This window comes from Salvelinus fontinalis, chromosome 39 (assembly GCF_029448725.1).
Source record: "Salvelinus fontinalis isolate EN_2023a chromosome 39, ASM2944872v1, whole genome shotgun sequence".
NCBI lineage: Eukaryota > Metazoa > Chordata > Actinopteri > Salmoniformes > Salmonidae > Salvelinus > Salvelinus fontinalis.
In genome coordinates, this window is record NC_074703.1 from 23,412,555 (window position 1) to 23,427,015 (window position 14,461).

The window sequence follows — 14,461 nt, forward strand, 5'->3', positions numbered from 1 at the left end:
TCCTCTCTCTCTGTGGTCTCCTCTCTCTCTGTGGGTCTCCTCTCTCTCTGTGGTCTCCTCTCTCTCTGTGGTCTCCTCTCTCTCTGTGGGTCTCCTCTCTCTCTGTGGGTCTCCTCTCTCTCTGTGGGTCTCCTCTCTCTCTGTGGGTCTCCTCTCTCTCTGTGTCTCCTCTCTCTTTCTCTCTCTCTGTGTCTCCTCTCTTTCTCTCTCTCTCTCTCTCTGTGTCTCCTCTCTCTTTCTCTCTCTCTGCGTCTCCTCTCTCTCTCTCTCTCTGCGTCTCCTCTCTCTCTGCGTCTCCTCTCTCTCTCTCTCTCTGCGTCTCCTCTCTCTCTCTCTCTCTGCGTCTCCTCTCTCTCTCTCTCTCTGCGTCTCCTCTCTCTCTCTCTCTCTGCGTCTCCTCTCTCTCTCTCTGCGTCTCCTCTCTCTCTCTCTGCGTCTCCTCTCTCTCTCTCTCTGCGTCTCCTCTCTCTCTCTCTCTGCGTCTCCTCTCTCTCTCTCTGCGTCTCCTCTCTCTCTCTCTGCGTCTCCTCTCTCTCTCTCTGCGTCTCCTCTCTCTCTCTCTGCGTCTCCTCTCTCTCTCTCTGCGTCTCCTCTCTCTCTCTCTGCGTCTCCTCTCTCTCTCTCTGCGTCTCTCTCTCTCTCTCTGCGTCTCTCTCTCTCTCGCTGCGTCTCTCTCTCTCTCGCTGCGTCTCTCTCTCTCTCGCTGCGTCTCTCTCTCTCTCTCTCTCTGCGTCTCCTCTCTCTCTCTCTGCGTCTCCTCTCTCTCTCTCTGCGTCTCCTCTCTCTCTCTCTGCGTCTCCTCTCTCTCTCTCTGCGTCTCCTCTCTCTCTCTCTGCGTCTCCTCTCTCTCTCTCTGCGTCTCCTCTCTCTCTCTCTGCGTCTCCTCTCTCTCTCGCTGCGTCTCCTCTCTCTCTCGCTGCGTCTCCTCTCTCTCTCTCGCTGCGTCTCCTCTCTCTCTCTCTGCGTCTCTCTCTCTCTCTCGCTGCGTCTCTCTCTCTCTCTCGCTGCGTCTCTCTCTCTCTCTCGCTGCGTCTCTCTCTCTCTCTCTCGCTGCGTCTCTCTCTCTCTCTCTCGCTGCGTCTCTCTCTCTCTCTCTCGCTGCGTCTCTCTCTCTCTCTCTCGCTGCGTCTCTCTCTCTCTCTCTCGCTGCGTCTCTCTCTCTCTCTCTCGCTGCGTCTCTCTCTCTCTCTCTCGCTGCGTCTCTCTCTCTCTCTCTCGCTGCGTCTCTCTCTCTCTCTCTCGCTGCGTCTCTCTCTCTCTCTCTCGCTGCGTCTCTCTCTCTCTCTCTCGCTGCGTCTCTCTCTCTCTCTCTCGCTGCGTCTCTCTCTCTCTCGCTGCGTCTCTCTCTCTCTCGCTGCGTCTCTCTCTCTCTCGCTGCGTCTCTCTCTCTCTCGCTGCGTCTCTCTCTCTCTCGCTGCGTCTCTCTCTCTCTCGCTGCGTCTCTCTCTCTCTCGCTGCGTCTCTCTCTCTCTCGCTTCGTCTCTCTCTCTCTCGCTGCGTCTCTCTCTCTCTCGCTGCGTCTCTCTCTCTCTCGCTGCGTCTCTCTCTCTCTCGCTTCGTCTCTCTCTCTCTCGCTGCGTCTCTCTCTCTCTCGCTGCGTCTCTCTCTCTCTCGCTGCGTCTCTCTCTCTCTCGCTGCGTCTCTCTCTCTCTCGCTGCGTCTCTCTCTCTCTCTCGCTGCGTCTCTCTCTCTCTCTCGCTGCGTCTCTCTCTCTCTCTCGCTGCGTCTCTCTCTCTCTCGCTGCGTCTCTCTCTCTCTCGCTGCGTCTCTCTCTCTCTCGCTGCGTCTCTCTCTCTCTCGCTGCGTCTCTCTCTCTCTCGCTGCGTCTCTCTCTCTCTCGCTGCGTCTCTCTCTCTCTCGCTGCGTCTCTCTCTCTCTCGCTGCGTCTCTCTCTCTCTCGCTGCGTCTCTCTCTCTCTCGCTGCGTCTCTCTCTCTCTCGCTGCGTCTCTCTCTCTCTCGCTGCGTCTCTCTCTCTCTCGCTGCGTCTCTCTCTCTCTCGCTGCGTCTCTCTCTCTCTCGCTGCGTCTCTCTCTCTCTCGCTGCGTCTCTCTCTCTCTCGCTGCGTCTCTCTCTCTCTCGCTGCGTCTCTCTCTCTCTCTCGCTGCGTCTCTCTCTGTGTTTCGTCTGTGTGTGTGTGTGTTTTCTTTTTACATATCGTATTTGGTGATGGTTGACTCGATTAGTCCAACAAGACAACATGTGTTTTTTTAAGAACAAATTCTTATTTACAATGACGGCCTACTCTCATTTACAATGAGAGACATTGAAATATTGATTGTTACAGCATATTTGCAAAATATAGCGATGTAATCTTTTATCAATAACATGAGTCGGTTGAAAATCGCACATGGTCCCGCTAACTGAAATGACTCCTTTAACTAAATAAACAGAACAAACTCCCATCAAGCCTATAGCTTACTACTCTTACTCTCTCTCTCTCTCATACAGTCTGTATTTTCTACCAAATTCCATATAATATAAACACTGTGGGATAATATAAATAATATAAAACACGGGTTTTATGATCTGTTGTGAAATATAACGACTGCATTAAGTTATCGTTCAATCAACTGGTTTGAGCCGGAGCAATGAGGCGTAGGCACACGTCCAAAGGTACAACAATAGACGCCAACATTGCTGCAGTAGTTAACACTTGTTGTACAACATAATCACACGTCACAATTAAAATTATTAAAAGGTTATTAGATTCACTGATTAAGTTGACTGGGAAGTATTTTCTGTTTCCAGCCACATTACAGTATTTACAAATCAGGAGGACAATGTCATAGATATCATGTTTAAAAATAAAAAAAATAACAACACACAACAAATTGCTGGGTTAAATAGTGGACAGAACACGTTGGGTTATGTTTTACCCAACCAGTTGGGTTTATGAGCTATGATCCATCAGGTCAGATCAGAAGACTGGAGGTCTGGCTTAGTAGGGGCGTGGCTTTTTGATAGTTCTATTTGGCCACCCGTGAGTGTAAACGTCATTCCGGTTAATCTGTTCTGTTGTATTGTCAACACATGTTAAGAGTGAGCACGGACACTTTTGTAGCTTGCCAATCAAAACAGCAACATAGTGTCATCCAAGGCTTTACAGACAAGTTCAGGCTTGTTCAGTAGCTCCTGTTTGCAGAGAGCACTTATCATATCTTCAGTTAATGTCACTGCCACATCGCTCAGTAAAGGATTGGACCGCCAGAGATACACATTTGCATATCCTATTGCCCGTGATGCATATTCATGTTTTATGATGCGTGTTGCCAGGTTAAATGACTGTTGTTCGTAAGTATAATCGGGATAAGGGATGAAGCTACCCAGACAGGCTGAGCAAGCTAAGCTCCTGGTGTTAAGTAGTCTACTGTGTCCTTGCTCCGTAAAAGGAGACATGGTTGAGGTGATCCATTTTAGATGAGCTCAACTGAAATGTCTGGGCTTGTCATGTATTACAGAAACTCATTTGACTTGAGGACGCACAGAGGCTTTCTATATGAGGTCAACAGTACATTCTACCAGTGACACGATGAGAGACAAAGCAGAACGTATTGAGTCAGGGGAGAGAGAGAGAGAACACAACACATGTCATCAGATCAGTGGTAGATTATTGCCTGCATGAGGAGAGGAAGCCAATATTTGCTGAGTGATGTTTTTAAAGCCCTGAGGAGAGTCCAAACTATTTAAGGGTCGGCTCTCTGGTTCCAACTTGGCATGGAGATCACAGGGACCTGTAACAACCTGAGCCCAGCTTAAAGTCCTTTAACTGACTTCAACTGGGCTCTGAAGAACACTGAGGTCATATGGTCACAGCACTCGCTGTGCCATCAACACCCCCTCTGGACAACACGTGTACCTGCAACTCCCTCTGGCTGCACATTTACAGTTACGACGTCATGTTCAGAGTGGCTAAGCAATAAGGTCCGAGGAGGTGTGGTATATGGCTAATATACCACGGCTAAGGTCTGTTCTTATGCACGACGCAACGCAGAGTGCCTGGACACAGCCCTTAGCCGTGGTATATTGGCCACATATCACAAACCCCTGAGGTGCCTTATTGCTATTATAAATTGGTTACCTACGTAATTAGAGCAGTAAAAATACATGTTTTGTCATACACATAGTATACGGTCTGATATATCATGGTTGTCAGCCAATCAGCATTAAGGGCTCGAACCACCCAGTTTATAATGATAAACTCCAATGAGACAAGACAATAATATTGCAGATATGTAAGTGTGTGTGTAGTTGTTGATGGATATGGAAGAGGTTTGAGGTTCAGAGGAGGATGAGTAGGAAGAGGAAGAAGGGATGTAGGAGGAGAGGGAAGAAGAGCGGGAGTAGAGGTTGGAGAAGAGATGGAGGAGCAGGATGAAGATGAAGAGGAGGAAGAGCAATAAGCGGAGACAGGAAGAAGAGGCGGAAGAGGAAGCCAGCCTTACCGTTCAGCCTCCAGGCGCATCTCCTCCCTCTTCTGCCTCCTGAGCTCTCTGCGCCGCTCAAAGTCGTCGTCCATGGTTACGCCCTGCAGGATGACATCATCATTAATGACGTTTTAGTTTATATACTGGAAGGACATACGAGTTTATCCCCATCCGGTACCTCTGTATCCTGCTGGGTCATATTCATTAGGACATGCAACGGAAAACATTTTAAAAGGTTCTACAACAGAAAAACTAAAATAGGCGTTTCTTAAATGGTAGGTAGTTCCTCCCTCTTTCCTTCAGTTTTCTTCTGCTTGATGCGTAGTGAAAAACGACCCTGAGGTCTCTCTGCTCTAGACCTCGATACAGGGATGCATGTTCGTGTGCCTACTACGACATTCCCTCCCAATACTTGCAGTACAGTTACGGTACATTGATCTCTCTCCAAGCCAGACACACAGTCACATTTCCCTATAAAACAAAAAACAAAGGGAGAAAGTGAAGGAATGACAGAGGAGAAAGGAGGAGAAATCGCGTGGGGAGGAAGAGATATTAGCACAGGATGTTAACGCTCTTCACTAAAAATACCCTGGGTACGTGACCGAGGAGAGGAGCGGGACCACCCAGAAGATCCTTAGTCTGTCATCGTCAACCTACGCTCTTCTCTTACGATAACACAACTGTACACAACCCCAATCTAGCCTACTACTACAGCTAATAGTAAAGTACATTGAGTGAAAGGCTACAGTACTATACCTTAGCAGTTGATTAGACCTTGAAATATACTGTATATTCTTCCCTCTTACACCATTCCAGCCTCTCTCCCACTGCTTTATCCCGGCACGGCCACAACACAAAGAGTTCCTGCTGCTGTACAATCTTTCACCGGCTTCAGCAGTCAACAGAAAAGGCAAACACCTCTTCCCTTCGCCCTTCTACTCCTCCCCTCCCTCCCACTCTCCCTCCCTTCCTTTCCTCTCTCTCTCTCTCTCTCTCTCTCTCCCCTTGCTCTCTCCTTCCCAAACCTCTATTACTTTTCCTGTTTTGTTTACAGAGCTGTCAGTGGTTGGCTAGGATCAGATCTGGGATCAGTTTTAGAGAGGCAGGGTGGCTTCCTGAGTTGTGCTGTAGCCTCCTGCTCCGTGCCCCTCTGTAGCCTCACACAGAGAGAGGACCAGAAAGGGTCTCCAACACGCACACGAGGACAGGGGAGGTATGCTTTAAACAAAACCCATCACTCCCAGGGCTAGTCTCTCTCTCTCTTCTCACAAACCCCACCTCCTTCTCATTTTAACTAGAGGGCTATCATAGTCAAACTACGGTGCCCGTGTGATTTGGGCTAGATTATTTCCAACACCGCAATAATTTGCTCTCTATGTTTAGATACACTTACGCCATTTGCAGGAGGAAGAAAATTGGCACTTGGATTTCAGCAATTCGTACAACTGTAATTAGACAAAATGAGAGCAATAACGAAAACCCCAAAGCCTATAACAGCGTTAGTTTAATCACATACTTCCTAGAAGCAGCACTGGGACTGAGAGCGCGCTATTAGTATGAGTATGATTTGGGGAATATTTAAGAATAATGATTTATGCATAGATCATAATTTGATATTAGACTCAACAGGATTTTGAGTTTGCCTGTGAGAGTGGAGAGCAGTAGGTCTACATTCATGATTTTTTTTTTTTTGCATTCCAGTGTATAGCCCTCAATACAATGGAGATATGTCCGTGTTGCACTGGTTGCTTGAGAGGACCACCCATATTCTGTCAAAGCTAACATACATGGAGCAGAAGAATGGAGAGAGAGAGCTTCCTGGAATTACATCTTTCTGACTTTCCCTCTGAGGGTTTCATAATAGAACTGCCTCTCCCTGTTCACTGTAAACTGTCTCTCTCTCTCCACCTCTCTCTGCCCACTGTAAATGAAGGTCTCTTTCTCTCTCTCTCTCTCTCTGAACTAAGCTCTCTTTCTTCCACTCTCACTCTACTCTCTTGCCACTGTAAACTCTCTCTCTCTCTCTCTCTCTACTGTAAACCGATGACTTTTTCCCTCTCCCCGCTCTCTCTGCCAGCTCCTGAGAGCTACAACGGCAATAATGAACCATTTACTAGTCAAATGAATGCTCTGCCGCAACTCTGTCTGGCACTACCCAGCGCTTAGGAACATTATATTAAAAGCCATGTCGATGTTATCCAGACAACGCTAGCTTCATTCTCCCCTATCATTTCAGGAGAGGTCTGTGTTAACAACATCCAAAACGATGTGTCCTCTACTCACAAGGAGAGAGCTGGTACCATTTCATTCTTAGAGGCATTGCAATGTTGATATGCAGTGAAATGTCCGACGTGCTGTTTTGCTCTGTGAGTAGGAAGCCTCTTTTTCCACGAGTCATCACTGTGACACACAACCCTGAATAACTTTGTCGTCTTCACCACGTTAGCACAAACACATTCATCTCAAGACTATGCCTCGGAAACTATTTGAGCAATGCAGCATTTTAACCTCCGAATGTCAGCACAGCATCTTGAAAGAAGCTCCAAGTTATTCACATGCAGCATTTTAACCTCCGAATCTCAGCACAGCATCTTGAAAGAAGCCCCAAGTTACTAATTCACATGCCATTTTAAAAACAACTCCAGAAGATTCTTCCAGAGGACGAAGCACTTTAAAGTTTTTTGGGGGGGAAAAAGCTGTCAAATGTAACGTTAACATTGGCAGGCCTGTCAGCAGATAACTTACACCCTGACACTTCTTCACCGGATAAACAGAAAAAAAAATAGAGCGGGAGGGGAGAGGGAGTTCTACCGGGATACGACAGCAGCTTTTAGTCCATCTTATCCAAAGACTGAGTCCAAAACGGATTAAAAATGACACAATATTTAGACTGCCACCCACCAACTTCTTGACTGCAGCCGTTCTGGACGACTTGAGCGTGGGACTAAAATTAACTCCCGAGAAAGAGAGAGGGAGAATGGAAGAAAGACAGACAGAAAGAAAAGAGAAAACATTGAGGCCAACACAAACTTGGCCTACTTAGAATATATTCCAATATATCCTTAGATAGCACCAACATGCACCGTTTACTGTAGTGGGGACATGAAAGCAAACATGGTTATGCTATGGGACTCTGCCTAAGGTGTCTACTTTTGGCATCACAAGGAATGCTCTGTTCTTTTCCCTTTAAGAGAAGAAAAGAAAAGGGGATTGTGGGCCGGCTCCCACCCTCCCAGCTCCCTGGCTCTGCCTGTACCTGCAGGTAAGCGCAAGCTGTGTGCACATTGCCATGGTGACACAGGTGTGAGGGTTGGCCAGGTGTGGTTGGAGGGAGGGAGCTGGGAGATATAGAGGTATCCCAGGTATCTGCCATGTCAGTGGTGGGCTGGCACAAGACCCAGGGATTGTGTGGCAGGAGCAGAGAGGGAAAGGGAGAGTGAGGCCAAGGCATCCTTCACCTCCTCTCCCTCGCTGGGGCTTACTCATTAGGAGATGCTGGTGGAATGTGAGCTATGTGCTCTTTGCTCTGGCCCCTGTCTGGGCCTCTCAGGTGGGGTGGAGAGGTAGGCTGCTGTCACTCTTACTCACTGTTAGTCTATCCATAGGCTACTGTGAGAGCCTGGTATGGCCATGTACAATAAACGTCTTCATCAGGATCGTTACCACTATAATCATCCTCATCATATTTTTTATTTAAAAAAAAACTGTTATTTAACCTTTTTTAACATTTACAACCGCGACCTGGCGAAGATAAAGCAAAGCAGTGCGACACAAACAACACAGAGTTACACATGGAATAAACAAACGTACAGTCAATAACACAATAGAAAAAATATATATACAGTGTGTGCAAATGAGGTAAGATTAGGGAGGTAAGGCAATAAATAGGCCGTAGTGGCGAAGTAATTACAATTTAGCAATTAAACACTGGAGTGATAGACGTGCAGCAGATTAATGTGCAAGTAGAGATACTGGGGTGCAAAGGAGCAAGAATAACAATATAGGGATGAGGTAGTTTGGGTGGGCTATTTACAGATGGGCTATGTACAGGTGCAATGATCTGTGAGCTGCCCTGACAGCTGATGCTTAAAGTTAGTGAGGGAGATATCTCCCAGCTTCAGTGATTTTTGCAATTCGTTCCAGTCATTGGCAGCAGAGAACTGGAAGGAAAGGCAGCCAAAGGAGGAGTTGGCTTTGGGGGTGACCAGTGAAATATACCTGCTGGAGCACGTGCTACGGGTGGGTGCTGCTATGGTGACCAGTGAGCTGAGATAAGGTGGGGCTTTACCTAGCAAAGACTTATAGATGACCTGGAACCAGTGGGTTTGGCGACGAATATGAAGCGAGGGCCAGCCAACGAGAGCATACAGGTCGCAGTGGTGGGTGGTATATGGGGCTTTGGTGACAAAACGGATGGCACTGTGATAGACTGCATCCAATTTGCTGAGTAGAGTGTTGGAGACTATTTTGTAAATGACATCGCTGAAGTCAAGGATCGGTAGGATAGTCAGTTTTTACGAGGGTATGTTTGACAGCATAAGTGAAGGATGCTTTGTTGCAAAATAGGAAGCTGATTCTAGATTTAATTTTGGATTGGAGATGATTAATGTGAGTCTGGAAGGAGAGTTTACAGTCTAACCAGACACCTAGATATTTGTAGTTGTCCACATATTCTAAGTCAGAACCGTCCAGAGTAGTGATGCTGGACGGGCGGGCAGATGCGGGCAGCGATCGGTTGAAGAGCATGCATTTAGTTTTACTTGCATTTAAGAGCAGTTGGAGGCCACGGAAGGAGTGTTGTATCTTGATCATCACAATCTTGAGTTCACCATCCTCCTCCTCTTCATCCTCCTCCTGATCATCATATTGTAATATAATCTAACCATTCCATTCAATTCCTGACAATGGCATGATTATCCGAGCAACAGATTCCGGCCGCAACAACAGTATCCCCAATTCCCCGTCCTCCGGTTGGAGACATGAATCATGTCTGGCTCTGACACTGACAGACAGGGATGGGGAGGGAGGGAGGGAGGAAGGGGGGAAAGGGTGAGGGAGAAGCTGCCCAAGGGAGGAAACGGGAGGCGTACTCTCACCTGGAGAGAGAATCTGAGCACCAGTCAGTCAGTCTGTCAGTCACTCCAGCCTCAGCCTGTTCCACGTTGAGGAGGAGGGGGGTCTCAAATCTGTGTGGAAAAGGAGAAAACTACTAAAACGCCATTCTCCATGCCATTCCCCCCCCAGGCTGCTATTCACTTAAAGTGTTCCAATGAAACCTAGTGATCAAAAGGCTCTTTCTATTTCGAGACCCAGTTCCGTCAATGAGTGTGGTGCGAGAGCCAAGACAGTGAAATCTGTCTAGACTATGACATTCACCTGGGCCAGGTCATCCCAACTGAGCTCCTCAACTCTGTCTGACTGGCTGACTCTGAGTCAGGGCTCTGTCTGTCTGTTAACGCTGTAGGTGTGTCACCTCCTGATCCCGGTGCGGTGTCATTTAGGTGGTGAGCCAAAATCCTATTACACTGATCTCAGACCTGCTGGAGTAAAACCTATTGGTGTGATGTTTTATGGTGGACTCAGGTCTTAGGTCAGGTCTGTGTGTACTGTATCTGTGTTGACGGTGTCTGTATTACGGCGCAGTAGACCAGCTAATGGCCTGTACAGTAATGAGACTGAGCAGCGTCCCCTCGATCTAAACTAAGCCCTGCACAGTGTAAGTCACTCCTTGTCAGTCAGGTGACAGGCCAGGATTCCCCACCCAGCAGTGTTTATACAGGAGCCATCAGGACTGTCTCACAGTCACACAGCCTGCGCTCTGTCTACTCATACACAGAGGAGAGGAACAGAGCAGAGGTTTAGCTGTAGTAGATATTCTATAGGCTGACTGACTGACTGACTGCAGACTGACTGACTAATGCTATGCAGGTGCTCAGGGGGCAGTTTGAGTTGGGCAAACGCCAAGAGGATACCTGTATGGGTATGTATCCAAATGTGGATAGCAATACAGAGGGCAGAGGAATGTTCCATCTCTGAGAACATCTGGGAGTATATGTGTCTGTCTTGGTCTGTGTGTCTCTATGCGCCCAGTCAACGTGCATGTGTCCTGTCCATCGCCACCTGTAATGATGTGTTTGGAAGAGGTTCTCCTCCCTTGGTCCCGTTCAGCGTGATCTGCCTCTCCTCTCACAAGTCGGCCCCGTGCCCCGCCTCCATTAACACATTTACTGCCTCTGGCCCAGCCCAGGCAGTGAAACACGCCGGGATGTGGCCACATCAATTCACTGGAGTTTTAGGCATGGGGGAGGCCATGATTTCTGACTCTCTTTCGCTTTGCCTGTCTCCCCTTCACCCGTCTCTTAGTCTGTCACGGTACAGACACTGCTGTTGGACCGCAAAGGCATGATCCGACCAGCTGCTGACTACGTGCTCATTGTCAACACTGGGAGAATGTGAGGAGGAGGTGTGTATGGATGTGTGTGTGTGTGTGTGTGTGTGTGTGTGTGACTGCACATACTTTCTCCCCTACATACTGACGCCAAGGGGATGTCAGACAACTCAGTTGACATGAGGACAGATCCTGTGGTGTTGGAGTAGAAGACTTTAGCGGGGACACATCTTTCCTTGGGCAGGATATGAGGTGGCCAAAAGCATCTGAGCTCAGCTCTGTTCAGCTCGATCTCAATACCATCTGCTTCATATGTTAGGGCTCTATCCGCTCCAAAACAAATTCATTCCGCGAGAAGTTTCGGTCAGCTCTAATACAGAAGAATTCGGCAAATTAAAACACTATTCATAGAATATTGGAGAGCTGAGAGCCCACTGGAAATGACAATATAAGGACTGACTAAACTGGGTGAAGGACTCTGGGTAGGAATCTGCCTGTCATGCGTCCTTGAATTCTTAAGACGCACCATCATTAGTGACTTAGTCTGATGATCACACACAATCCCTCCCAAATCACCACAGATTGCTATTGTGTTGACTTTGGCTGTACGATTGAGGAGTGAGGGGAAAATATTGGGGCTGAAAAAAAAGGGAAAAAAGAGAGGTCCAAGCCTCGGAGTTTCCACTTGGGGATGAAAAAGGAGACTCCTGCATGCATTCCCAGACAATGGTTCACAATCCCTGACACATCTCCTTTCCCAGATTAATATTCAGACTGACTGCTAGCTATAGCCTAAGGTTACCTGTAACAGCTCACAGCTGAGAATCCATCACCGACACACACTGTAATCATCACAGGCACAAACTGATCCAACGTATTACTGGATGTTGCTGTCCAATCAGTGTTGTGCTAGACAAGGTTCTTTCACTGATATGCTTGACATCTCAGTTACTAAACTTAGTGTGTGATGTAACATGTTGATCAAATTACTCGCATATCCCTTTTGGGAAAGGAAAAAAGTCCCCCAGAATGCCTTACATTTCATCATTCTGATAAGAGATTACAAATTTAGCCCCATGCTGGAACATTGATACATTTCCCAATGCCAGTGTGATTAGCTTGGGTTTTTATGGCGTGGCATGTTCAATTGGTGTTTTAAATAGAACATTAGTCATTGGAATAATCTATTTTTACTCTTCTGGTTTGGTCCCAAACACGGTTCTGTTCCTCCTCTCCTCTCCTCTCCTCTCCTCTCCTCTCCTCTCCTCTCCTCTCCTCTCCTCTCCTCTCCTCTCCTCTCCTCTCCTCTCCTCTCCTCTCCTCTCCTCTCCTCTCCCCCAGTAATGCTTATTAAACCTGTTAAACGTGTTATGACCTCCTCTCTCCCCCCAGAGGGACCTTCCTATTCGGCCTGACACACACAGCCACTCGCACCTGTACGTCGGCTTTCCTCAGTTGATCAGCTTCAACCTTTGCTACATGTCTGTCTTTGAAGCACCATGTCGGAGACTCGTTGTGCTCGTCAGCAAAGACAATACTCCCACCACGCCGTAGTTAATTCACATCCTCATGGGTTAAACCATCAACCCTAGTTCAATACTCAGTCCAAATGCGATAGCTGTTGGCAGTTGAGAAGAGTGGACAAAGGAGGATGTCAGTAAAACATTATCTCTATGTAAAACGCTGCTTTTAAGAGAGTCATTTGCATTAGGATTAGTTTATACAGTGAACCCTTAATGACATTGTAAAGATGCGGCTGGTTTCAGAACGACGAGCAACTGCAGTACATGAGATGAGGCATTTTCCCCTGTCCTCGTTGTGTTTTAAAAGGCTTGCGCTGTGCCTTAATGGTGCCCTTTCAACGTCAGATCCACAATCAGCCCGTATCAGAGCAGCACGGCCCAAGGAGAACAAATCCCACACAAAATAGGGATGTTTTTTTTTGTACACCATCAAAAGGCTACTGCTCACTGGCTGTACTCCATATGACCAAATATGGAAGAAAAAAAAGCTCCCTTTCCCGTAACCTAACAGGGAGAGAGAAAAAAAGTTTAAAAAAGCTAACATGCTGTGCAGTGAGATACGGGCAGCTCTCCCACTCATGACATATTGACCACAACAGAGGGGGGTTAAAAGGGCCAGGGTTCAAATAGTATTGGGAATTGTTGAAGTTCTTTGAGTGTTTGCTTGGAGTCTGCCTGGCGTGCCAGATGGGGTGGGCTTTGCACTTTTGGGCCTAGTCCAGTGGTTCCACTAACCCTGGTAAGCTCAATCAAGCACAGTTAAACTATTTGAAAGATTTCAAATACTATTTGAAACCAGGTTTGGTTAGGGCTGGCTGTATCCCTAGGCAACATGCCTGATGATGGTGGCATCCCTGGGACAGTGCAAAGTAAACCCAGAATATTATTAGACTGGCTTTCCCTAGACAAGAAGGACCACATTGCACCTCTATATCTTAGTCTGGCTGGATCGCTACGGTACAAGGGTGTGTGGACCTGTGGTAAAGGCTGACTCCATTTTAAGCCAGTAGGGAGTTGAAAAGAACTAACCTTTCTTTGTTCATTTTTAGAAAAAATATACATATTTCTCTTCCACGAAAGGGTCTACATTCTGCACTCTAAAGCCTGAAGGACTGTACTGTAGGTTACATTTCTCTTGGCTGAACGCAGTCTCAATCCGAGGGGTCTCAGCCCCGCGCTGCAGTTAGAAACCGTTTGTTTATCTGCCCCCAGACTATTTGGTCCCTGACAAATGCCTGCCACTATTGTCAATCAAAGAAGGAAACCAAACGACTGGCCAAGAGGAAAAACACTCAGCCCAGCAGTAGAACAAAGCAATAAATAAGCTTTCTTGGCTTTTTCTCTTGTATTTAGTCAAGATGGAATGGTTTTAGCTGTCAGCATGTAACCTTTGAAATAATACATCAAGACTATAGTCCAAATATCCAGAACACCAACTAATCTCAATAAATATCTGCCTCCACTCTTGACGCAGGTTAGCGTTTTTCTCTCGTTAATCTTTCTGGAGGCAGCTCTGTAGACTGGTCACTAGCTAGCACAGCGTCAAAGTCATAACATCTGACTTGAAACCTAACCATAACCTTAACCACACTGCTAAAATTGAATTAAGACCAAAAATATAAAATAATATAGCCAATTTTGACTTTGCAGCTGGCCTATCTAGCGGAAATCGCACGGTTTTGTCTCCGGGGCAAGATTAATGACAATAAACGTCAGCCTTGACACGGGATATCAACAGCCTTTGTCTTGTGTAATTCCACTAGGACATACAGTACACTAAAATGTTGCCATCTTCTTTCTATACTGACGTGGCTATGAAGCCGCTCTACAGCAGTTTGACAGCAGGGGGTGGGGAGGGGGGGGGGGTACTGAATGAATCCTGACTGAATCCTATTTAGCGGACAGGAAGCTCACTCAGTGGAAACACTCACTCACTCACGACCGGGGACTTTGACGAATGACTCGCTCGCCCCACCTGCTCAGGAGAAAGGCTTCCTCTTCCTCCACCCTGTCTGCGTCCCAATACAGCGCACCCTAGTCCCGATACAGCGCACTTCTTCAAAAGTAGGGTACCACGTAGGGGAACAGGGTGCCATTTGAGACACGTACCTTCAGCGTCAACCCA

At 47.3% G+C, this 14,461-nt stretch overlaps 1 protein-coding gene across 11 annotated transcripts in view; it reads right to left on the reverse strand.

Annotated features, from left to right (window-relative positions):
• LOC129838883 (non-muscle caldesmon-like) overlaps positions 1 to 14,461 on the reverse strand; it is a 55,578-nt gene that overhangs the window by 26,309 nt on the left and 14,808 nt on the right. For 9 of the 11 annotated variants that reach the window (XR_008756919.1, XR_008756920.1, XR_008756921.1 and 6 more), the window contains exons 2-3: positions 9,522 to 9,611; positions 4,444 to 4,526 (exon numbers count right to left, since the gene is read on the reverse strand). Coding sequence is in view for 8 of the 11 variants with exons in the window: in XM_055906124.1 (XP_055762099.1) it covers positions 4,444 to 4,517 (74 nt within the window). In the remaining 3 variants the exon portion in view is untranslated. Of the gene's footprint in view, positions 1 to 4,443; positions 4,527 to 5,181; positions 5,368 to 9,521; positions 9,612 to 14,461 lie in introns of those variants that run through there. The other 2 variants (XM_055906126.1, XM_055906125.1) reach the window with 2 other exon arrangements.